At 38.8% G+C, this 27,102-nt stretch overlaps 1 protein-coding gene across 1 annotated transcript in view; it reads right to left on the bottom strand.

Annotated features, from left to right (window-relative positions):
- Nucleotides 1–3,746: 3,746 nt before the first annotated feature.
- The window catches only part of CFAP99 (cilia and flagella associated protein 99), a gene marked incomplete at its 5' end in the record, with an annotated part of 49,476 nt that continues 26,120 nt past the window's right edge, over nt 3,747–27,102 (bottom strand). Inside the window, 7 exons of the mRNA XM_009890541.1 lie at nt 3,747–4,140; nt 6,429–6,591; nt 14,985–15,190; nt 20,056–20,207; nt 21,400–21,541; nt 23,288–23,492; nt 25,866–25,954. Coding sequence (XP_009888843.1) covers nt 3,973–4,140; nt 6,429–6,591; nt 14,985–15,190; nt 20,056–20,207; nt 21,400–21,541; nt 23,288–23,492; nt 25,866–25,954 — 1,125 coding nt within the window. The remainder of the gene's footprint in view (nt 4,141–6,428; nt 6,592–14,984; nt 15,191–20,055; nt 20,208–21,399; nt 21,542–23,287; nt 23,493–25,865; nt 25,955–27,102) is intronic.

Genomic DNA, 27,102 nt, shown 5'->3' with positions numbered 1-27,102 from the left:
GCCCGGAGGCGCGGCGGGGGACTGCGAGCCCCTTTGACGGTTTGCCTCGGCCCCAGGGTTAGTTCGGCTCTGACAGACCCTGAAAGGGACGGCCGAGGCAGGATTGTGCTTTTGCTGTCCTCTGCAGTGGTGGTGTACCAGGGTGTGTGTGTGAGGTCTGGGGGTGGGTCTGTCTGTCTGTCTGTCCGTCCTCCCCCCTCCCCCGGCAGCCTTCTGGAAATGTGTCCAACGCACTAAGCAAAATTCATCAGAGCCATCCACGTGGGAAATCATTACCTGCTGCCTCGGACATAGTCCAGATCCCCTATGTAGCTGGTTACAAACGTGTGCCAAGGTGTTGCGATGCCCTCACCTCACTGCCAAAAAGGGCTTTTCCCAGCTGCTTTGCCTTAACACAAGGATCATCTGGCCTTTCCTGGGTCTCACTGCTCTGCTCGCCTGTTTGTAGATAAACTCGTAGCTTTTCCTGGTGAGTTTTCTTGCCTTCTCTTCCCCTGGGTGAGCAGCACTCGAGATTTGTTCTAGGTATTTGGTTTTGCTTGCCATTCCAACCTATCCATCTCTGTGTCTTAGGTTTCATTTAAATAATAAAATTCCTGTGCTGTCTAGGGCTGGTCAGATTACCCGGGCACGCAGTCACCATGCGTGGGCTTTGCCTTGTCACCAGCAGCGACTGCGTTACACGAGGGGTGAACACCCCGTGTCTGACCGCAGGGCTGAAAACCCTCCCTCTTGTCTTCCTCAGCTCATCTGGGCCTCCTTACACCTTAGTTGCTGTCATGGTTTAGGCCAAACCAGCCATTGCACAAGCAACAGATGCTCCTCACTACCTCTCCTCAAAGAGAGACGCAGAGGAGGGAAAAGGAGACTTACGAGTTTAGAGGAAACTAAATTACTTTAAGAAAATATTAATAATGAAAAGGAAATAATGAAATATATACAAAACCATATCAAGCTCCCAGGATGACAATCACGTCACTGGTTAGCACTGGCGAAGTCCCAGACTGGACTCAGTCATGGATGGAAACTGGTTTCTGGATTGGGATCAAAGGCAGACAAACAGACAGAGTCCTTCTCAGACACTGGCCACTGAAGAAAGAGAGCTGACCCTTCCATCCCTCAGCTTTTATATTGAGCATGAGGCAGATGGGATGGAATACCCTCGTTGGTCAGTTTTGGGTCACCTGTCCTGTTTGCTCCTCCCCACAGGTGGGACCCCTCTACGCTTTTCCTCTTCTGACCCCCCAACGGAGCAAGGAACAAAGCGAGCTGACCTTTGTTGTTGTAGCAATAAGTATAAGCAAGAGCCTTTCTGCATACCATTCCTTGGCATCACCTATAAACACAGGTCTTATCACTCTGAGAATGAACAGTGTCTGTACAATATACTGTTAATTTCAGTAGTTAGAAGAGGCCCAGCTAAAAAGTAAAGTTACTGAACAAAACTGGTCCTGTTTTACCTCAAACCAGGACAGTTGCACGTGAAGGCTTTTGTGGTCTCACCATTCACACTGAAATAAGAGACCTCTGGAATGTGCAACTTTAAGTACTAAAAGGGTTTCTTAATGAGTCTATCCCTAAGATCAGACAGGTGAAACCTCTGATTTTATAAGTCTGGTTTGTTAGATAATTTAAGAGTCAGCCTTGTTCACTTACCCTTGTCTTCTTGGCTGCAAATGCTGTAACAAATGTCTAAATGAATGAATCATAAATTATTCATCCACCTGTGTTTCCACAGAGCGTGGAGTGCAGAGGCATCGCTGACTCAATTATCTGTGTGTGGATTAACCAGGCTGTGGATGGTATGTGCCACAGACGCTAGCTAAGGCAGCAGTGTGAATGCAGCTGTATCGCTTCAAAGCTCACCTGGATCCAATTGCATTACAGCTGCCTTGGTAATAGAACACTAACGAGTCCTACCAGATCTTTGCTGCTTCTGCATCGGATCACCTCAGGTTTCTATGCACCGCATTGGTGGAACAGGAATACTACAGAAAGGGGCAGAGTGGTTCCAAAGAGGATTTGCTGCCTCCAATGTGAAGTTACCTACGTTTGTCAGAAGGAATGAAGTATTTTTAGTGTTATTCTCTGTATTCTGTTGCAAGACCTGCCATTACTGAAAAATTAATAGGCTATACTGATATGAAAATATCCATATAGGAATACTTTGATATTTCTCCTGAGAGCCTTACATTCTTTTACATTTCTCAAAATGTTGTTTCTGAAGATGAGTTCATTGGTCAGATCCTAAAGTAGCAATAGGGCTATTTGTGACTTCTGAAGGTAAAAATTCCATGGCTGGATTATTGAAATTGCTCTATTCCTCAGTCCTTTCATTTGAGACCAGGGAAAATACAGAGAAGGAAATAGTTATGAATCAGCTTGATTGCAATTTAGTAAGAATTCTGAAAACTGGGTGCAACATCACAGGAGAACAAGCATGCAGTGTGATAGGTTTTTGAAATTTCCATATTACTTACGTAAAAACTCCTGTCTAGCTATTTACTTAATGATGATTTTTTTTAATGGTTGTTGTTTTTTTTAATTTTCAAAATGCCAGATACATCAAAAAGGTTAAGAGGTACTATTCAGCCATGCAATATCCCAGACCATGACTGTCAGCTCTGTTAATTGTGGGCTTCTGGAAAGCCCAGGTGTTACAGTCACCACCTGGCTTTGTTGTTCTGGAATACAATGCAACAGAATGCTGAACAACCACAAAGGCAGATAAAACTCCCAGCCACCACGGGTCTGTCATTTTAAGCTATTACAATCCCCTACTAGACCTAGTGTCATAGTTCCCTCTTTTTAGTTCTGCTATCGTTCCTTGTTTTCACTCTCCTATGTTCCTTAACTCTTCCTACTGAGCGTGAGCCCTACATTACTTTCGTGGACTACCGTAGCATTTGCTTTGAATGAAAAATAAAGCGCGTTTTATCAGCTTGTGGAAGTGATCTTCACAGCTAGGTGGCAACAAAAGAATTCCATTAGGCTTCCTTCAGTAAAAAGTGAGAAATGTAATGCGAGAGCAGTAAAAACAGCTGCCTGACTCTAATGTCAGCGACAGTCTCCTTCAATTTAAATATTTGCAATAGCCATAATTAAACACTTAGTAACTGGCATGGAGTTAAAATAGAAATACATTACATAGCCTTAGTGCTGTGCAGATTTTAATTCAGATTTATATCCTCCTTGGCTTTGTGCCTAGAATAAGTCTTGTGATTTAAAGGCTGTTTTACACAGTATAGAAATTGTCATACAGGACAAATTATCTTCTACGTGAGTAACAGAATTTTGACTTTTTCTGGAAGCAGCTCCCTAAAGAGATCAAACAATTTTATGTTCTGCTTCCACTGTTTAAAGACTTAAGAGATTCACATCTGCGAATAGAGGGATCATCTGTGTGGGTCACTGAATCTAGTTTCTGGCTCCTGAAGTCTATCACATCATCTAAACCTCCTAAACATGTTTTTTTCCTTTATCCTCTAAAACTGGTGTTGAAACTGGTGATCCTCTTACACACAGTTACTATCATGTAAGATGACGTGTTAGGAACTTGGGCTGACCATGCCTTCTGAAAAGATGCATATGTAAACAAATGTTGTGTGGTTTTTGCCCTCATTTTTATTCTTTTGGACGATGAGCATAGCAAACCATGGCATAGTATACAATGAGAACAGAAATACAGATCTCAACATTCTTACCCAGATATTTGCCATTCTGCTGTAGGAGCTTCGATGGTAAGTTTTCAGTTTCTTAAAGATTTGATTCCAACAGAAAAAAAAAAGTATCAGTATAGCATAAAAATGAAATTCTATTACAAAAAATTAACACATTTTTATTCTATATGCCTGTATTATCCAAATTTTTCTAATCACACTGTAAAGGTGAAATAAAGGTTAAAATTCAACCTTGTAGTAAATAGGCACACTGGGAGATTTCCAGCAGGCCTGAATTTGTTCCAAGTGTATTTTATTGTACTTCAGAGCGCAGTATACAGACTGTGGCTCCACTTCTTGCTGCCTCATAGGCAGCCATCTTCTGAGCTGTTTCTCTCGCCATGAAGCCATGCTGAAGGATCTTGAACTGTCGTTCCCGACTCTCTTCCAGTTCTTTCCAATGGTTCCACTGCAAAGAATCCTGCAGAAAAGACACACAGATGATCAGACTCCAAAGACTAGAGTGGTTCTCTTCAGAGGATACACTGAACTTCTATTTGATAATCTGGCTGGCTGGCAACACAGTTTATTTCCTAATATGATTGGGAAACTTGTCAACATCAAACTGGGTGTGATGAATAGAGGTAACTTGAGCGAGTTGCCCAGTTTAAGATGAATTAAACACAGCTGCAACACTGCACAAAATGTTACAGCAAGATAAAACTACATCTGGATGGTTTGCTCCAATGCTTCTACCTTATGTTGTTTCTTTGCCAACAGTTTATTCTTGAAGCCATAAATGAAGACTTGCACAAATCCTATCAGATTCTACTGGTTTGCTCATTCACAAGTGAGCATGCCCAAAAAAGCTCAGAACAAACAGAAAACTGCTACTTTTTAACCTGATTCTTTGCTTAAAATGGTAGAATTTTTTTTTTTTTTTCATTAATGGTAGTTTTTCTTATGGTTAGTTTTCCAAAATGCAATATAAATTCTGTTTTATTAAGAATGTAATAGTAATTTATAAACAAATGTTACCTTGACTTACATTAGCACAAACCCATTGGGCCTGAAGGACCATCTCAAATGTAACTGAAGCCACAATCTGGGCTTAGAACTTTAGCACAAGGGGTTAGTGTCACATTTTTTTGAGGAACCTAAAAGGTAGCAGTACAAACTGAATGCCAGACACCTATTGCATTATAACTAAGGGAGGAATTTTCTCCTTCAGTCACACTTAACACCATTTTCAGCAATATGCAGTTCAGCTAGAATAAAGATGCTGCTGCACATATCTGACTGGAATTGAGCCACTTCCCTGTGGTAGCATTTGGATAGGGTCATGCAGAACTCAACAGCACTGGTGGAAGATATACCAAAACAGCTAAATAATTTATAGTAACCTTGATTTTTTTCCATTGCTTTTTTCTATTTTTGTTTACAGATGTCTTAACATTTGAGCAGAACATAAAAAAAGCACTGTGACATCTTAAGAGCCTTACTGTGTAAAGCTAAGCTCAAGAGAAAGACAAAATCTAACATCAAAGCAACTTTCAAGCCCTGGCTTTTTTGCTCATTCATATGACACCAGAGGACTCGTACAGACTCACATCAGGTAGTCAAAAGTTCCAGCTGTGAATTTGTAATTTCTTTTTGTTTATTTTAAAAATATCTCACGTTTGTAATTATATGGCTGCTTTCCTTTGAAGTCTGTATTTATTGCTTCTACTTTACTCTGGACGCCATTCAGCAAAGTGTTTCAGCACGTGTTCAAAACTTTAGTTCAGAAAGCCATCCTGATTTAGGAAATGCTTTCTTCAAATAGGTCTTCAATGGTTTATTTGCTAAAAGGGATGGGCCTAGTTGTCTATATAAGCACCTGCATGTTTTGCTTGGCTGAAATGGGGATCCTGAAGGCAGCAAACATTGATACTCTGAAAAAATGCAGTATTTTGGTTTTTAAACTATACACACTTGAAGAATACAGTTTTCTCCTTCATTGAATTCAGCTTCATCTAACTCTCTCACAAAATAGGTAGAGAGTTATTATTTTAACAGATTGAGAGATCTAGTTCTAATTTTACATTGGGCTAGTACAGCTTTTAAAAAGTGATCCCATCATGACTGTTCACTGCAGCGTTCCGTATGCTGTGGTACATGTACTGTTACTGGTATATGAACCACTTCTAAATGTTAGGCATGCATGAGGCAGTGGCAGAGGCGGCAGCAGCAGCAGGAGCAGCAGTTCCTCACCGCTTGTCTTTAGACACTTGCCAAGGAAACACAACCAGTGTGAACCAGCATAAAGTGTACAGGACTACTGCTGCTTCCATCTGATGTGGGACTGGGCTGAGGAGAAGTGAGGTAAAAACCATAGGAATGATAAACTGGAACATGTCTTGGGTGAGAGAGGATGTAAGCATCCCAGTTTGACATAATGGGATGTGTGTGATAGGAAGCTGAGAAAGACAAGAGTTAGGGACAGGGGATAAGATGCCGTTTCGATGGGATGAGAATGTGTGGTAATAAAATTGGGAAGTGTGTCATATGGATGAGCCCTGCTCTGAGGTAGCGGAATGTGTGACAAGAAGGGGAGGTCAAGGCCAGGGTTTGGAGAAATTGTGCCTGTGCAGGAAGCAGGGAGTTGCTATTGCCAGCCATGTATGGCACCATCTGCCTCTGCCCCCCACCAGTGCTGGCAGTTGAGCAAAGGTCTGTGAACAGCAGGTCTATTGCAGAGCTTTTCTCCTTTTGTAACGACTCCCAGACCTTCCTTGATGCGATGCTGGTTTTCTGGGGGATGATCTTTAAGAGTCCTGCTTGCTTTTTACGCTCCATTGCTTTTTCTACAATCTTTTTCTGCAGGTTTAAAATGCGTTCATCTTTCATAGGCCTTTCACCAGACTGGGACTTTCTTTTCTTTTCTTCTTGCCTGCAAAATCAAAAAGAAGCAAGGAGAAGGTAAAATATTATCAATCCACAGAATAAATCAATCTGAGCATATATTACTTTGATAATAATGAATTTTCTCTTGCTTCTGGGAACCAGCTAGACTCAAAAAAGGTTTAAATCATATAGCTCAATGAATGTGGTATTAACAACTTGCTTCTTGGTGTTTACAGAAGAGCATTACTAAACAATATCGAAAAATTTCTTCCTACAGGCTGCCTTGATGACAATATCTGAAGTATTTCAAGCCTGACATGACATTCTTCAGAGATAACACATGCAAAACCTGTGATAATATTGCAGCTTTTTGCTTGTGAGAACTATGGAGTTTTCCTCATAGGATCATTAGTATTCCTCTCGATTGCTGTATACCTTGGCAAATAGAAGATATTCTTTTATGTGTAATCTTAATGCCCAGATTCAGATAGTATGAAATGGTGATGTATTAATTAAGGTTAGTGGGTCTAGGTGAGCATAAATTGATAGCGTCATGGGCAGCATAAAAGTAAGGCATAAGAGAGAGGTTATTGGATGATCTTCCTTTTTTTCCCTTCTATTGTAGCTACTTTTCTGTCCTCTGGACAGAGAACGTTTTATCTGGTTTTGCTTACTTTCACCCAACTGGCACAATTTACAACTTCTTCGTGTAGGTTACACCGCCTTGCATAGTGGTTCACTTAACATCCAACTTTCTCTTTTATTCAACGTTGCCCTTGAATTTGGCTCAGTATGATCAAGCTGTAGTGTTAATATTATGTCATGAGCAGCTGTGATTCTCCAGCCAAATTCAGAGCTAAAGTAAGTGTCAGATATACCCAAGAATATACATAATTCTGTAATATATTACCAGGTTAGATCTGATGCCTTCTGTCTGCGGGAAGGATAGCTTTGTAAAGGTCCTTCTATATTGCGGTAGTACGACATGACAATTGCTTTTATTGGAAACCAGATTAAGACTCCAAATGACAAAGAGCAGAGTGCACAGGGGCATTGTTCAGCCGGAACTGTAACTGTTATTCTGTCAGTGGCAGCACTAATTTCACAAGCAGGTTGCCCCTTGGAAATGGTTTATGACAGAATTCTTCCCTTATCTCTTGGGTCTTATACCACAGTGTTTTCCGTGTAAGGCACAGTCTACTCACGGAGCTGGAGTAAGGGGAAGAAGGAAGAAGTTCCTTCTGATGCTAAAGCCACCAATTTGCCTTAAAGAGTGTCAAGATTCCAGGGATCCAAACACTTCTTTTGTCTTGGGAGAGATGGCTTTTGTCTGCCTTGTTAACTTCATCTTTGCTAATAGGAAACTCCGTAACAGTAGGTATTCTTCAGAGCAGCCATTCCGGACTAGAGTCCCCAAAATCTTCAGGAACTGGTTGAAAGGGAGATTTGACCTGTGTCACATTCTGAAATGTGACTGTGAACTCCAAATAAGGGGCACAGTTTAGCTTGGCTTCTCATTTCCAGTTGCTTTCCTGAGATACTTCCCGAACCTCTCTGCTGCTTGTGTCATGCTATCTGGTTAGGATAACACTTCCTTATCCTCCTTAATACTGTGACATACTCTGCTACTCTGAGATTAATTTTGAACACTATTCTGTAAATCTAAAAATTATGTACTATCATTTAGTCTAATTGAGAACATGGATTATTTCTATTTGCATTGTAACAAGGCATTGCATTCCAAGGGATATAGGAGAATATAACAATAAGGTTTTATGTAAACACTTGATGATTAAATATTGTCAGTGGGAATAAGCAACAAAACCTTTCATTACATGCAAATCCAGTTTCTTGTAAATACAATTGCATGAAATATAGCAAGAGGTTTAACATCGTGAAGCAGCAGCAGCTGCTTCTGAATTAACATTGTAAATAGTTGCTTATCCTCAGACTAATATTCACTCCTCTTCTACATGAAGTCATGTGCCAGTCATCTACACTATGCCAAAAAGCTGCCAGTCCCATGGATGTTCAGATGCCACACCACATCATAACTGAAACTCAAAGAGGGGAAGGCATGAAAAAAGAAATTTTATAATTCTGTTTTTCTGTGATGGTCAGTTGAAAACTTTCAGGACTCAAGACACAAAAATCTCCTACAATCTCTGTCAGCCCATATCATGTATTTTCTAAGGAAGTAAGATAATAGCCAGTCAGAATGGTGTAGTACACAGTTAGAAAAATCCTCTCCAGATTCAATAGAAAATTATGTGATAATTTATGAAAAAAAATATGCAGAAACCATTTTCATTTTACTTTTAAGTTTACTTACCAACTACTGGTATTGAACAAGGACCTTGAATGAAAACCAACCTTTAAGAATCGTACTAGTTCCTAAAATGTAAGGTCAAATCTTTGGTCCAAAGAGAATTTGTTATTTTTCTTTTCTTTTGGTCTCAGAGAAGAGTCTTCCATCCCTTTGTGAGTCTGCCATAATTAAAAAAATATTGCCTGACCAAAGACTTTGAAAAAATTTGTAATATTTTTGAAGTCCATGTGTATTTGAAATAGTTTAACAAACTCTAGTTTTTGCTTAGTGACCTTGTCAGAAAGTACCTTTTACTGCTGAGGAATGAGATGAGATTCTTGAATGCGCTTATGGAAGTTTTTAGTAGTGTGGGGTGTATGAATAAACTACTTGAAGAAGGAAAAGTAAGGGATTTATGAAAGATTCAACAGGATATGGATATAAAAGCAAACAGTGAAAATTTCTTTATCTACCACTGCTCTCATTCTCTATTCACTTTCTGTGTAAGCTATGTGTACCGTTAACAGCAGAAAGATTTTGGCTCACTATGATGAAGCACACAACAATTCCATCAGTGATGGGTAAAATGTAAGTGTCTTTCTGTTTAAAATAATATTCCAGGCATTGTAAACTGCAGTTGACATCCCATATTTGTTGTCTCAATGATTTCCTTAGTAAAGATAATGAATTTTAAAAATACCTAAGTACTTTTTTACTTCACATTTTACAGATTTGTCATGGAGTCTGGCAGTCCTGCTTCTTCTTACTTACATATCCCTTGTAACTATTTTAATATCTGCCCTGCAATTTTAGCATCTGGCCAAATGGACTCTAGGTCCAGTAGGTCATCCAGTCTATAACTGAAGAAGCAGCAATTCAGTATTAAAGGTTTTCCTGTAGGAAATGAAAACACTTGGAACAGTTGGGTTAGGTCTTCTCAGCTGTGTTTAAAAAATGGGGAATCTGAAGATTTGCACAGAGGATTCCTTCTGAAAACTACATTTTAGTCTTCATTTACATTTTCAAGCTCCAGCTGTACATCAAAAGTATAAGGAGACAGATGTATGACAGCTCTTAACTGACTCAATACTTGCAGGAGATGAAGTAAAATGGCTACTTGACCATTCTAGGCACCAAAATATCAACTTAAACAGCTAGGACTGTATTTATAAGCTCACCTTACAAAACGGAGTCTTGTGCAATAAACACAATTACATTTTTAAAAGCAGAAGTAGGATTGCCTTATAGTGCAATAAACAATTTTTTTTATTTCCTCATACCCTCAGTCTCAGTGATGAGGGCTGTCTGTACTTCACAGTACCTTGCCTTTTTTCTGTCCTGTACTATATAATTCTTAGTTATTGCAGTGAGGAAAATGAATGTATCTAACTGTTAACAGTTTACTGTTAAGGGAGTCATTATTTTGACATTTGAGAACAATACACTATTAGATTGATTACTATTTTGTACTGATGCGAGGGATTTAAGCACTCAAAATCTGACTCCATTCCAAAACAATTAATTTATTAAGCACCTAATCTTAGGAGGGGGAGTGATTGGTATTCATAATAGTGTTTTCTTCATTTGAAATAAAGATTATGAAGCTGTATAATCAAGGTTTATTCACAGAATGGTTGAGGTTGGAAGGGACCTCTAGAGGTCTTCTTGTCCACCTCTACGCTCAAGCAGAGCCACCTAGAGCTGGTTGCTCAGGACCGTGTCCAGATGACTTTTGAATATCTCCAAGGATAGAGACTCCACAACCCTCCTGGGCAACCTATGCCAGTGCTTAGTCACCCTCACAGTAAAAAAAAAAAAGTGTTTCCTGATGTTCAGAAGGAACCTCCCATGTTTCCCCTTGTACCTCTTGTCCTCTCATTGATCACCACTGAGAAAAGCCTGGCTCTATCTTCTTTACAGCCGCTCTTCACATATTTATATTTCTGATCCATCACTGGTGGTAAATTTCCTCCTTCTGTTTCAATGCTAGTGAAGAACGGGTTACCAGCACTAAGAACTGGGAAACAATCTTACTTCCTTATTGCCAAGACATACAGAACCCTAAGTATTTATGAAATTTGTGAAGTTAATGAAATCACAAATATTATGAAGTAATAAACCGATATTGCTAATTGTTCAGCTTTTTTCATTATTCTAGGCTATGTTTTTGAAGACCTGAAGTAACAGCCACACATAGGGATGGCATTGCACGTGTTCCCGTTACATCGTTCCACCTCCATGTGCTGTATGTCCCTTCCCTCAGTTGTGTGCTGCATCACAGAGTTGTGCTGGCAAGGTGTCTTACAGATTCTGGAGGATGCGGCTCCATTCTTCCCTCCTCACCAGAAAGCCTTTGACCTCCTAAGTCAGACCTGGACACTCCAGGGAATGCCTGCTTTAAGGAGCTTGCTCTACTTTGGAAGGACCGTCACAGTCATCCATCCATAACCCTCCCTTCTCCTTGTTCTCTTCTGCCTCCGCATAACCAGCCTTCCCCCTTGTCCTGCCATGACTGTCTTCACACTATTTCCACCTCTCCCCAGTTCGGGCCAAGAGAGAGGTGTTACACTGGTGTGTGGCCAATGTGCCTTGTCAGGGAGGGGTTTGAGCACTGGCAAGTGGCAGGGAGAGAAAGGAGTGCTTTGCCATCTTGGCAAACACACCATCGTTTGTAATCCAGTGCTGGGAGCCCAGCATGGTACACCATTGCCACAGTGTGACATGAGGATGTGGTAAACTTTTGTGTTGGTGGGAACCTCTGCATCTTGTTCCTCATAACAATTTTCTGATTCTTCTTCCTCATCTACAAGGTAGTCAAGGAGGCTTACTGTCAGTTCAGAGTGTTGCCCTGGAACAGCAGCTGCTGCCTTCATGTGGATGTTGCCCTGACTTGGAGAGGGGACGAGGCCTGGGCAGCAGGCACTGTCATGTCACTTGAAAATGAGCAGGAAAACAAACAAGGCAGGAACATGAGAGAGAACAGAAGTAAGGCTGGCTTCTGTGTACCTTACATAGGTGCCAGTGGTTGGTGGGAGCATGGATGTGCTACTGTCATCTATGTGAGACAAACAAAAGGATAGTGTGGTGTTCCTTAGACGGGCCTGTAGAGAAGCCAGGAATTGAGAATGCGAAGTTTTGTGAGATAACTTTCCTCTGGACAGCTTTAAAACAAATGAATGATGAGAGCATGCAATCCCAAGACCACATTAAATCCAACCCAAAGTTACTCCCCCCAAACCACAGATAATGTGGATGGAGGGAGCCTCAGCACCAGCTGTTTTGATCCATTGCTTGGTTTCTAGTGCATTAAATCACTTGCAGTAATAGATGTAGCCCCACTGGAATGAAAGGGAATTGTACCTGAGGTATACAGACAGATAACTTTAGTACCTTATCCTGTATTCAAACACTTATAAATCTTTTGGTGCTAATATTCAAAAGCTGAGAACTCAAATGTATGTCCACTTCATATGCCAGTGATGATTTTCAAACTGTGTGAAATTCTAGCAATTAAAGGGATGTCCTGTGTACACACTTAATTGATTCTTAAGTGTTCTGTGAGCACTCACAAAGCCACTGCTGTGATGGATGTCATGGCTTGCAGTCTAATAAAGGCTGATGTCTCTGTAATTTTTTATGTTCTGCTTCCTATTTTGTTTAATATAGCTCATTATATGCTTGCTCAATGTGCTTCTTTTGTGTTGATGTATGTCTGTTTGTAAATGATATTGAAAGGAACCTGCTTGGTAGGGACCCAATTAAACTCCTGCTGACACTAACTAAAGCACATTTGTTCAGCAAAGCTTAGCCACCATACTTTAGCTAATTAGCAGTAGCCTTCAACGTAATGCAATTTAAGATACAACATGTAATTTTATATTGATGCATAAGGCTATCTTATGAAGACTATTGGTAACATATGCTATTCTATGTCTATAATTATGAATTCATTCTGTAAACATAACATTTGCCTTTTACATCTCCTGTGCAGTGTATCAATAATACAACCCAAGTGATTAATGATTCACATTGACTTGATAGATATTTCAGGATTCAAGATCTGTAAATCAGGTTTAACACACAAAGCCTATAGTTTGTTTAGAGAGAAATAAAAGCTGCAGCAAAGTGTCTAGCATTTATAAGTAGGACGTACTTCTATATTAACAGAAATAACACCATAGATTTGCATTCTAGATGAAAATGCATTAAATACACTCCCAAAGAACAACATTTCTGGTACACTTTGATGATGCCTCTTTATAGTAGATGCTCCCAAGTTACGTACATAGATTGCCTGGGAGACATGAATGGAAATGTCTTATAACATCTATAATGAAACTTTATATTTTCTTTATTTGGAGAACAAACAGGGCTTCATTAAAATTACAGTATTACTTATCATGAATCTGACTAGAAGCTTGCAAATGAAGTGTTTAATTTCGTTTGGATTCTACCATCTTTGGCATGTTGGTCTGGTCTAAAAAACATTTCAGAAGTCAGGACAAAAAGCAAATCAAAGTTAGCTTCTCATTCAAGCATAGCTTTTTTCAGGATCAGAACAGTTCTAGATCTGTATTAAGCCAAAGAGTCTATTTTAAAGAAACCCAGCACTATGCAAAACTCACAGACTGCACATCTAGCATAACAAACAATTCTTTAAGTAGTTACTAGTGAAATAGGCTTTCTATAGTATACAAGTTCTTAATGTCTAGTTTGCATCTCTAGTGGAAACGAGTGGCTTGAGTTGCTCCCACAGGCTTTCACAACACTGAATTTTTAGCAATGAATATATTTCCAGCTCCAACTCCATTTCAGGTTCTTTAGTCTTAAAATCTTTTGTCAATATATGCCATAGAAGGGAGGGTCACTGATCTATGCAGTCAGTCCACTGCAGCTGCAGTTATTGATTCATTAAACTCATTAAACTATTTTCTTCAGTACTAACATAGAAAAACCCCAGGTTTTGGACATTAACTGTCATCAACAAGCCAAATTAGAACTGGGACTAATGAAAACTAGTTGAATGAATACATCAATACTATGTATTGTACTATGTACTGCCTTCTATAATTGAGATTTAGTCCCGGAAGATAAATCAGTAACATCAGTTTAACTCCAAGAAGCCACCTTCGGTATCACAGCAATAAACACGCATCTAAGACATGTCTTAAGACGTGTGCTTTTAACCTGGTAGAATATGTCTTCAGAATGTTAGCCTGAACATCTGTTTGCAAAATAAATATGACAAGACAGGGACTAAACTCTCAAACTCAGAAAAGGGAAAAGGTTGAAAGACAACTTGCAAGAAAACAATGGCAAATCGTCAAGATGCAGTAAAAATGGCATAAGATCAAGAGGTGTGCCATATTTTACACTTTTACACAGGCTTTCTTCCTGCTCAGCTTTATTTCTAAATAGCTTTAAATTAGTTTTTAAACTCTTTGTGGAAGGCACCTGTCTTCTGCATATGTGAAGCATCTATGATGGTTATGGATCCTTTATGACAATGAATAATAAATATGGTAATGAATAATAAATATGAATAATGAATACAAAATTTGATCAGAGAGCCTGTAAGCAAAGATTTTTCTCTTTGATCTACTGCTATAATATATTTAATTTATAACTGATTATTGTTATCAGAAAATCTCCTTCCTAAAATACTTTTAACTTCTAAAATAGGGCCACATAACGAATGAAGTTCAGGGAAGAAAACTATAGCCCTAATGTATTCATTTAGATGAAAATGAGAAACCACTTTAAGTAGCAAGCTGTAATGATTCTAATAGCATCAAATTAGTTCTGATTAGCTGAAAAGGAACAGAAGAAAGGCAGAACTTCTTTCTCAATATATAATATTGGCTCTGAATCCTGGGGCAATACTGTCAACACTAGCCTACAGAGTGTCTTCAACAATAAATTCAAAATGATGAAAAAGATTTGTTAAATCTGATGCAAATTATTTTCAAGAATAAAAAGGAAATTCTGGCCCCAGTGTAATCCTTGACAGAAGTCATATTGATTTATAAAAGGACAGTATTTTGCTCTCTACTTGTTTTTCTGCTCAAAGGGCTAGCAAAATATTAACAAAGTTGCAATGTCTTAAATGTCACATGCTGTTTTATACTGACTTTAAAGCAGCTGCTCGTCCAAGTTCTGCTCTGAACAGGGAAATCTGGTCCAGTTTGTCTAGAAGAAGTTGTTCCTTAGCTTGTTTTTCATGAATTATCTGGTCTCTCTTCTCTTCCTCTGCTGCCTTCTGTGCTTCTCTGAGTAGAGCGAGGCGTTCACGTAGTTCCACTATTGACATTTCACAAATTAAACCATGTCCACCAGTCTAGAGAACATGAAATATAGGTTTAAATAACACTGTAAATACCAAGGGGACAGTACATGAGTAAAACTAGAATATTTTGATTGTGTGCCAAATCATGCTGAATATATTTCGACTTCAAAAAAGATAGGGATGGCCCTAACCTGTTATTTACAAGCTGTTTTTAGAGTGTAGAGTATATCTTTTGTATGTGTAAAAACACAAAGATCATAAAACATTTCATGAAAAAGTATTGAAATACACAGTAGATTAATCACAAACACAAAGTATTTGCTATCAAAAAAAAATCTAGTTGACTTATCTTTTAATTTTATTAGACTTTTGAAGTTTTAAAATGTGTAAAACTGCATTTTTTTTAATTTGTAAAACCAGAACAGACTTTACACTAAAAAATATATGCATGTTTTCCATGTACCTATTTCTAAGGTATGGATTTGACCTATGATGGCATCTACCATTTTTATCTGAAAAGACTAGGACTAAACAATGCTTTGTACCCAGGAAATTCAGATCTGAACGCCCAAAGTTAAAATTTACAAACCTGGATGTTTAATGCAGGCTTTTTAAAATCCACTTTGCAATGACAGTGATAATGATCCTGATTCTGAGATGTAATGAGAGACTTCTGCACCTTAGTTTGCATACAAAGACAGATAATTTCTAAACAGATTTGTGAACACTTGAAGTTTTTGGCTCTTGCTCTTACAGATACTCTTCCTTTCCCTATGTCTACACATATATACATATGTGTATATGGAAAATGTGCATAAACCCACACAAATACTGAGCTTCTGTGTAGCTTTCTTTGCAAAATTTTATCCATTTCATACCAACTAATATTCTTTTGTTTATCTTGACATAGTTTTGGTACCCGTCTTTGGTATGTTACAATGGAATATATGGGTGCAGGAAGTCAAGATGCTAACCTGGCTCTTGCTATACAGTTGTATAACATTAAGAGTGAAACACTGGTTAGAATTTAGTTCCATAGAACTAGTGACAGAAAATTAATAACAAAGTTAGGAAATAAAGGGTGGGGGTGGGGTGTGGGGGGTGTGGGGGGTGGAATCCAAAAGAACAACCACTCCTCCAAATTGTAGTTCTCAGACTGAAACTAAGTGGTAATTATAAACATATGTAAGTAAAACTCATCACAATGCTTTTAATGGAAAGAAATTATGCAGTTAAAGAGCCTTCGACTTTTCAAGCAATCCTTTTCAGTAGGAAAAAAAAGCCCTTGTACTGAATACTGATTGAGTTGTCGACAGAATAGTAGTCGCCTTTCTGCATTTAAGCTTTTCACTAAACAAAACATGAAGGGGAAGGAAAAAAAACCACAAGTAAAGAGAAGGATGCTCTGTCATAGATAGGTGTTCAGACTGTCAGTTTGGCTGCAAGAATTGACCTGGGTCCAGTCCCTCTCCTCTGGTCTGGGATGCCATCTAAGCAGTCTAATCATGTACTCATCCTCCAGTGATCATTCTCTGGCTCTTCAGAGCAGTGGGTCCATGAAATAGGGGGAAAGCCAAGAGAGATGAAGAAAACAGTAAGGTAGGTTGGGGGGGCAAGGGCAATAAAACCACAAAATAAGAGTACAGCAAATAACCAGGCTTGGCTCTCTGCTGCTACAACATTGGTGCTTAAGAGGGACTATTATGGAGTCAGTCTAGAGAATCTAATGATACAAGCTTGTCAGTGAAGGAGAACGTGTCTTGTATGCCCAGCCCTGGGGACTCCCCCAAGAGACTCTCCTGCAGTTTTGGTCCCCATAGCTTCTCTTTCTGAAGCTTCAAAAGCTGAGTCAGTAAGAAGCGATCATCACTGTTTTTTCACCTAAAGTCTGACTCTTCAGTTTTGGCTCAGTGGTTTCTGCTTCCACATGTGCACCAAACACAACCTAAACAATGGTCACCAGTAGCATCAGTAGAAGACTGATAAAAGACTTCAATATTAAGCAGTATTTATTTTTGCATCTCTGAAAAGTGTGTACTACCATAGGTTACTGAAACGGTAAATGATTATTTATTTCCTTCTCAGATTTCAATTTAGAGTGAATTTGCAAATAGCAAGTGCTATAATACCTTGCCTCTAATTTAAACTAGTCAATGATGTCAAGTTGTATTCAAAGGAAGTGAAAGGAGAATGTTTTCCAACGGGTCATATATACCAGTCATAGTGCTTCACCATGGCAAGCAGACACCGACAAGGTCTAGGAAAGACAATTTCATAGAAACACAGAATGGTAGAGGCTGAATATTTTGAGTGTCTGCATTTCAAAAATATTCAGTGAAGACAATGAAGTGGTTCCTAAAATATGAAAAGTCCTATACTTGTGCAGTAGATAATGATGGTGTTCAAACAACTTAAGTGCCATCAAGAGAAGAACTGGAGTACTTTAAAAATTATGCGAATGAATGAGAATTTTACGGACACATACTTAATTTTACTAAGCCTGAAAAAGCTTTTTGTAGAAAGAAAAAAACAGGGCAAGCTATCACTAAAAGGGTGGTAATTCACTCCGAGTGCTATTGTAATAGTGATTATAAGGGAGCTGTGAAGTTGAGATATATAATAACAAACAGTATTCAGTGGAAGCTCTATGTGAGGATTGATAGCCACTGTAAGTGGTAGTCCTGGTTTGAGCGACACAGGATTAATTTCTCTTTCAGTAATTTTACTTTGCAGTAAGGTCTCTTCTAATGCCTGGGAAAACTGCATTTTTTAGAAGACTCTAGTATCTGAATTTGTGAAAATATTTACTTTATAGCTAGCTATTGTATGTGGGTTTCAAGGTCTTAGTGTTTTGAGCTAGCCAGGTGTGGGGATGAGGAGGAGCGAGACTCAAGCACTTGACCCAAGCTGGCCAACAGGGTTATTTCATACCATGAATGTCACATTCAATATAAATTTGAAACTGAGTTCTCTCTTTTCCTTGATGGCTGCGATCCTGAGAACGTCTTGCCCCGGTGCCGGACCCCTGAGGCCTTCCCTTCCTCCCAAAGCCATAGCGCTCGCAGTGTCTGACATTTGCTGTCCGCTGCTGGGAGTGCACAGCTTCTTACCAATATAATTGGCTGAGTATAATCCCTGTATATCAATATTTGTCCCTTAGTATTATGAACGTTAATTATTTAGTCTTATTCCAATAAATTTGTTTATATTTCAACCCTTGGGTTTTCTTGCTTTTTCCTGATTCCTCTTCCTGGGTGGGGAGGGGTCATCAGGTGATAGAATAATTGTCTAAATGATAATAAATTGTTGTGGATTTCTGAAACCATAACAGTGGCAATGGAATGAACTAGGTTCAAAAATAAGAAAGTACTGACATTCCCGTCATTTTCCTGAATGAGAGTCTGCACCATTGTACATAAGTTGTTGTGATTGAAGAAGTAATGACATTTCCACATCCGACTACATCATACCCTTGTGTCTTTGCAGCCTATATCTTGTGACTGAATCATCTGGGAAACAAATGTGCAGTGAGACCAGCTAAGGGCTCTGTTTAGGGTTGACACCATGAGCAACTCTATGCGAAGCAGTAAAAGACTTAAAGATTGGAGTACCTCTTGGCATTTCCACGCAGACAGTTTACATTATCTGTGGTGTACAATAATTCTTTGTATTCCTTACTTTTCCCCCTGCTTTTTCCTTTGTTGTTCAGTAGTATTTCTCCACAAATGGGTGGAGTGAGTCTGGGTTTGAAAAAGGAGAATTGCTGCCTTTGGCTGGAACAGAAGTGGAGAAGTGATGGCAGCAGCCATAAAAGCAAGCAAAGAGAGTAAAGGACGATGGGACATCTGGGGAGCTGAATTTATTCTTGTTCACTTGCTTCACACTTTGAGATTAAATGTGCTCTAAAATCTGAGAAATGAGATGAGGGATTTGTCTGGTGGTTGCAAAGATAGTAGGTAGCTTTGGAATCAATGAATGGCTCAGTTCTGTTCAGAGGAGCAGGAGATAAAACCAAAGCATTGTACTAAGTGTTCCAACAGCCCTTTGGAAGGAAAACCTGTTCCTTCTGTATGGTTTCTGCAGACTAGCCATGAGTATTTTTTAATGTGTGATCTTCACTTGAATACTCATGAAAGGAAAGAAAAACACCAAAAGGATTATATTTAAAATTGATAGTGGAATTTTATATTATTCTATGGTATTATTCTTTCAATGTGGATAAGACAAGTAGAAGAAGTATTACTCTGCTTCTGACTTAGTTGTAAGATAAGAGATTTCTGGATGTCTGGAAATTCTGCAAAAGTGGGCATTGCAAAGCCCAATCTCAAGCAATCTCAGTTGTTATGTTGCAATAGTAAGTCCAAGAAGTTTGAGATACATTTACTGTAGACTTAACCACACACACACAAGTTATTTCCACAGTACATGCATAACAGCTCAGCAGGTTTTGGGTTGACAATCTCTTTCATACACCTGAATGTTAACAGTTTTGACAGCAGAGGAAATTAATTTTGCTAATTACTATGGCAATCACCGCTGCAGTACGAACAACTGTACATCAGTCCAAATTTCACGTTCATTCAGTCCTTACCCAAGACTGACAAATCTGTGCATTTGTGAAGATATCTTTTTGAAAGATATTGGGAAACCCAAATCCTATTGGCAAAATTCAAAGAAAGTTCAAGGGGACTAAGATTTCACGTACCATCAGAATATTCTTCCTGGTAACATTTTCATTTTATGAACTTTGTGAAAGTTCCAGTTCAGATCTAACCTTTGTGTCATGGGGTCACTGTACTTAATGCTATGCATCCAGACTGTGATATATCTACATACAGTACACAATTCCTCTGAATGCATGAAACATATACAATATACCTTTATGTAAAGACAGTAGGTTTTCCTTTTAAGCTTACCTCAGTTAAATCAACAAACTTGTGTCTGAGGCTTGGTAAAGACTCAATAGCTCGTATTTGTTGAATTAGTTCATATCTTTTCCTAAGCTTCTCCTCCTCTTCTTCTAAAGCTTGTCGAAGAAGTTCTCGATTTTCTTCACAAACTTCCTGAACTGAAAGAAAAGAACTAATCTCTGTTAGCTGGCTGCATATTTTAACAAGTACTCCATCTGGAGGAAAATTCATAAGCATTTGTGAATAATGATAACAATACTGATCTAAAGGTACTTGAGGGAACAGTCTGGCATTGGTAGGAGGAATGATTAGAGAAATAAATGAGTACTTCCCACCTCCACTATCTATTATTCTATTCAACACATAAACATACTGTATACATACATAAAGTAGACACTTTGAATTACTGCTTTGTAATTTCTGTTCTAATTAGTGCACAGTTTCATTATTTAATAGAAGGATATTATACAATAGCAAATATCCATAGTTTTTCAAGCTATATATATATATCTCTATATGATAGAAATCATTCAACTGCAAAGGCTGGTAGGCTTTGCTGGGCCATTCCAGAGTTGCTAACACCCTCTGCCCCTCTCAACCCTTACTGATACAAGTATGGAGATACACAAGCAGAGAAAAGGCTGCTCACCAAAATATGCACAACTAGAGGTAGCCTGTTTATACAGTAGATGTTAACATGGCGTTGCATTGGAATATGCACAGCCATGCCCATCAGAACAGCCTTCATTAGCTAATTCATTAACTGAAGAATTTTCTTCAAGAATAATGGAGGACGAGTAACATTATTTCCCTTCATCCTAATGACTGGTCTGTCTTGGAGGTGGTACATCCTTCTCCTTTGTGATACTGTCCTTCTAGGAGATGACTTTTCTGTCCTTAGCTAGTCGTCTTCTCTGCACTATCTTCTCTGGAGAAGGCTCTTCTCTGGAGCCATGATTCTTTCACAGTGGTTGCTAGGCAAATCCTCTCTTAATGATATGAATCACAAGAATCTGAGCTTCATAACTTGATTTGATAAAAAGTACAGTCATTCACATATGCTACTTTTAGATGGAAGGGAAACTAGTTGCAGAACATTAATGCTGTATTTCTCCCTTTTAAACAAAGAGTAATTCCCATGAACAGTAGCTTAGAATTTCTGATCTACCCATTACCAACTTATTCCTGGAATTCATATTCATGCATTCATGGAAACATATAGCCTGGATCTTTCCCTCAATTTCCCTTTCCTTACTGTAAAAATTGTAATTGGCCCACTAAAATAAAGTAATTTCGTGACATTTGGCATGATATCTCCTTTTTTTTTTTTTTCTGGCAATATATAAATACCTATCTGCTGTTTGTATTTCTGGAGCTTTATTTTTGCTTGCTTTGCATTCTTGTGTCCTTCCACGACCTGCTCCACCAGCTCTCTCATTTCTTTCTGTTCCTGTAGACGTTTCTCTGCATACTGGTGCATCAGTTCTGCTTTCTAAATCCCAAACAAACAGGTAATAAGATTCCTGATAACTGGTGATCTGAGAGCCTCAATTCATTGAAATAATGCAAGGACAAATGGATTCAAAGTATTAGATCATCCACAAAAGTAGCAAAAGACATTGGCGGGGGACAACACAGAGACACAGATTTAAGCTCCCCTCTCTATGTTTTATTTACCTACAACAGCCCTCCATAACATTTGCACTGCTATTTTCCAGGATTCCCTCCCACATGTTTCTAAAAGCCGACAAAAAAAGCCATCTCTGGATCTGGTTGTGAGATACCGAGCAGCCTGCCAATTTAATACACAGCTGATTATTTGTCTGCAGGATCTTCTTGGGCCTAAGTCATATCTCTGTAACATACAAAAGTCCACTTTTGGCTATCATGTTTCTTTCTTTGTCAGAGGAAATGAACAGGAAGCAGGAAACTGGATTTTCCCAGACTACCTTCCTTACTGTATTTTCTGCTTTAGATGGAAGACTAGCATTTTAAAAGAAGGAGCAGGGTCGGCATGACAGCTGTTGGTGAATGAGGAATTGGTGCTCAGTATTCTGGAGATCTCCATATGGATGAAGTTCCCTGCTGGCATCTGTTGGCAAGCCAAGGGAGCTGCCTGGAATTGGTCAGGTTAGAGCAAGTCTGATGTGCACATCCCCAAATCTATACATACTGGAACATTTCTGTTAACAAAACACTTATGCTCTGGAAGTGAGGTGAATATAATAATTACAAAAATTTTGGAGTGAGTGTGAGCCATCACACTATGCTCAGTTGTACGTAGTAGGGTTCACTTTAAGTTCTTGCTACAGCTTGTCTAAACAGACATGAAGATTCAATGCCAAAAAAGTTGAAAGATTTTTTTAAAGGACAGAGAAGAAACTCATTAAGCAAATTTCCCTTTTGCAGTGTGGCCTTTATGAAAATCTTGTACATTCATGGTTCCATCTTATGTTGCTGAGACACTGCAGAGACATCTGTGAGAGGTGGCCAAGAGAAACGTACTGGCTGGCCTACAGGACATAGCAGCAAACTGGGCTAATAGAAAAGCCTGTGATAGTGACCATGAAAAATTTAAAATCTATATTATTATTTATTTCTTGATCACTTGTTTAGTTTCTAGGAAAAGCACTTGAAAAATTTAATGTGAGTTTGGGAAAAAAATGAAAAGATCTAGCAATGTTTTTGGGACACTGTGATTTGCCAGATTGGAAACTGTTTGAAAATACTTCTTGGCAGAAATATTAATTTTTCCATATATATAGATCCAGAGAGGGTTCTCTGCCTGACTCTTCCCATAAGAGAGATCTAGGCATGTCAGACAATATGAAGTAAATTGAATTATCTCAGTTTAAGAAAACAATTTATTTCGTATTTGTGGCTCTCATTTTAACAAGACAATGAAATTAGTCATATATTGGTGATTTCATTGCAAATGGTGCTTAGTATATCAGTATATGTTCAAAAAGGATATGCACAATGCCATGAATATAGGGGAGAATGCTTTAACCTTCTGTTTTATTCAATTTACTTCGTAAGTGTTATCACTCAAATCAAACACTTGTAGAACTACTTTAATGTATCAGCATTGTCTGGAAGTTATAGCACTATTTTTCCATTGTTTGTAGATTCCAGTGAGTAAAGACACTGTATGGAACACCTTATAGTAGGTATCACCTGTGGTATGCTTTGCACTGATTGAACGTAAGCAAAATTTGAGCTACATTGTATGTAGTACCTTTTCTCTCATTAGATCAGCTTTCTTCTTATTTTCTTGAATTACATTCTGATGGGCTAGAACTGCCTCTTCATGACTTAGTTTCCCTTGAAGCCTCCTACACTCTATTTCAGCCAGCTGCTCTTTCAAATCTTTTCCACGCATCTGTTTTTGCCATTCCAAGAATTCAGATGGGTCTCCAGCCCCTCGTAGCAAATTTTCAATTCTGCAAGACAGAAAAAAAGAGTATACTATTCTAGGGACCTGGCTCTGCAGCCCGGCCTTGGTTTGTAAAACATTTATTGTAGTTTGTTGTGATATAAGGTATTTGATCTCTGCAGAGAAAAAGGGCAGTCATCACAAAGTTATTTCACAGGTATATTTTAACTCCAGTCTAAGAGGTGTTCCTGCTATGTGAAAAGCTTGGGAAAACGAGGCTGGAAGAAAGTGTATGAGGGCATGGAACTGAAAGTTTTCAGTAAAACAAAGCCCCAAGAGAGGGCAAACTTTAGCTATGTATGGATTCTCCTAAGGAGCAAGGAGAATCAGGCTGAAGGTGTACACATTTTCTCAGAGGATTACTTTGCTCAGAGGTAGAAAGAACAAATACCTTTTCTCTTTGGCAATCTTCTCGGCCACTTTAACACAGAGAACTAAAAAAAAAATTATTCTTAGTTCTATTTCTGTTTTGTATTTTGTCAATTAAATAATATTGCTGTAATGAGGCAAAGAAATATTCAGCTATTAAGCAAAACCACATTCTTATTTTTTGTGCTCAACTGAGAGAGAAAAGCATAGCAAAGCCCTGGGGCAGGCCCATCAAAGTCCTGCAGCAGAGGATTGAATGAGCCAAGAATTAGGGCAGAGAGACAAAAATGCAGTGAATTGTGCCTTACTGCTGCTCCCCAATGCATATATATATATGTATCTGTTGTGTGTTAAATGCAGCTGAAGACTAAAACTCTATATAAAATAGTGTAAAGTTATGGGGAAAATCTGTTCCTTTGCTGAGTGGAACAGAACTCTCTCAGACAGAGTGAACAGTATCAAATTTAATATAAAAGAACCTCAATACATACATACATAGCTGATAACAGAAGCTGAATGGTGCATAATATCTTACTGCTAAAATCCTGATCCATGTAGAAAAATTTGCTAGGTCCAAAGACCAAATCCAACCTTAGACACTCATTCTGGGATTTAAAATGCTACCAGTGTTTAGTGCTTAGCCTGCTAAGTCAGGTGGATTAGAAATAATACTAAATCAAGATGACATGATATAGATTTTATTTTTGTTAAATTATTCGTGAAAATGTTCTGTAATTCCAGTTAGAATACAACCTGCAGTGGCCTTCCAGGAGTCACCCTCTCCCTAGTTATGTCTACTGAAAACCTCTGCTACTGAATAAGGATTCTTTATGTCAGAGGAATCCTTATGTCAGGATTCCTTAGAGCCCTAAGTGCACCAAAGGACCTGCAACCTCTTATTCCCCACCCCTGCCTAGCATTCAGTTTCTTGTGTTCAAAGACAGCTTTGTTGCAGTGCAACCGAATAACATTGGATCAGACTGGAGTGAAAAGAACTCTGTGAGGAAGGGCTATGAAAAGTCCTGTTTTGTGTGCAGAGTTTCTTCCTGGGAGCCACATTTAAGCTGATTTGAACAGCCTTTGTCCTTGCGTAAGCTACGCTGCAGGTATGCCTGCACCTAGGCTTGTACCTTGTTGACCCTGCCTTGTTTACTTGGCTTCCTGGGTTGACCTCAGCCCTGACTTGTCACTACGGACTCATCTAGCAATCACTGGACTGTTCTCTGACCCTGCTGTCACTGGATCCGCTCTGCTGCCTTGCCAGGGTACTGTGGAACTGAGCTGCTGTCAATGAGGACATTGTCCCTACATGCCTTGCTGTCACCCTCAGCTCCTGGCTTATCTTGCCAGGAGAGCAGCACACACTCTTAGTCCTCCATATCTTACTGTGACAGAAATGGATAGGTACTTTTATAGACATATAAACAAGTTCAAGTATCAAATTTGGCATGTAGTTGACCACAAACCATCGAAGAAAATGAAATGATTTGGCTTAATATACATGCATCTTTGGCTTAATATTTGGCTTAATATACACGCATCTTTTATAATGGACACAGAAATAGATGTGTATTTGTGTCATTATTTATTTTTGAGAATTGGAATAAATATAAAAAGTGATCCTTATTGGACTTTGCAGGTGCACACTAGCCAAAGTGCTCAGTCGGCACACAGTCACACCATATAGCATCTACAGTAAAACAATGACGTTACTGTAAACTTTCATTTCAGTCTACTTTTCTCTTTATTTGTCAACCGTCTTTATAGAATATCTTCCTAATGCCTTAAAACAGATCCATTATTTTAGTTTACCTGGAGTCTCCTGTGCAACCTGTTGTAGGTGACCCTGCTCTGGCAGGGGGGTTGGACTAGAGATCTCCAGAGGTCCCTTCCAACCCTGACCATTCTGCGATTCTGTGATTCTGTGAGTTTACTTAATTATTTTAAGTGTGGTTAATTATTGCATATCCAGGGATGCGAAAAGTAATCTGAGAAAAAAACGTGATTATACCTCTCGAGCTCCTGTTCCATTTTCCGCTGATAGAGGGCACCCTCTCTTAAAATAGCCGCAGCATTTAATTTAATAGGTATATTGTCAATCTGTCAGGAAAGGGAATGTATAAACTGTAGTTAGCAATGTAAACCATAAAACAGAGTATAAAAAAATTTCAATGGGTTAAATAAATCGACCTAAGACAGCATAAATTTTGCTTAAAGCATTCATCTAGCATTAATCTGACATTCACAATGAAATTGCATGCTGTTCATAAACCACTCAAGCTGCTTAAGAAATCAGCAAAGTCCCCCAAGTGGATTATAAATTTGTAATCACTCTTGGACCATGTAAAATCCCACAGAATGTGTTCACTTCCTTTCCTTTTTTTCAGTGCTCATATACATAGCGTGCAGGGATTCCGTCTGCTTTGGATGAAGAAAATAAACTGTTTCTCTAAAAGATGATAAGTTAGCCAAAACCATCAAAGTAAAACATAAGCAGTACCTCTCATAGGAATGTCTCAGAAGTGTTTTACAAATGATCACTATTATAACTTCAAAATGTTTCTAAGACAACTGGCATCACCAATTGCTATATCTATTTTCTAGATAGTAGAAGTGAAGTACAGCTCTCGGTGACTTTCAGGCCTCATGGTGTAACTTGGACTAGATCCTGTGGCTGCTTTGCAGTTCTTCAAAGTATTGCCTTAGGACTAACTCCCAGACAACCTCTAAATACTGAGGGAGGAAAGGAACAACCTCTCTGCCAGTTAAAAACGTTCCCTGCACAAGTAGGCTATTCAGAATAAAATTATCACCTTTGCAGACACATAGAATAGACCTGATCTGAACCGAAGCAAAGCAGTGCTGGTCGGATAACAACTGGGATCATTCCTGCAGAAAACAAAGCTTATTTATCAGACATTTGACCTCAATCCAGACAAGTTCTGTGTTCAGAATCCAAACATGTATTTAAATTCCAAATTAACAGCTTAATGAGTAGCTGAGAAACAGATGCACAGAATCACTCAAGCTATACACTGCAAATATTGTACGCACAAATAGGTACTGCAGTCACCTGGAATACATAAGCTACCTGGGAAAAGGATGTTTTATAATTGATATTAATTAGGTATGTTGAGTATAACAACCACATACTATCACCTAGAAAGTCACTAAGTAGAATTACTGTGTTTTCCACATAGATGCACATTTAAATGGACAAAAATTAATTACCTGTTTCTCGACAAAGT

The sequence above is a fragment of the Charadrius vociferus genome, unplaced genomic scaffold (genome assembly GCF_000708025.1).
Source record: "Charadrius vociferus isolate BGI_N301 unplaced genomic scaffold, ASM70802v2 scaffold88, whole genome shotgun sequence".
In the NCBI taxonomy this organism is placed as follows: Eukaryota; Metazoa; Chordata; class Aves; order Charadriiformes; family Charadriidae; genus Charadrius; species Charadrius vociferus.
This window is presented reverse-complemented; position numbering and strand designations above follow the sequence as displayed.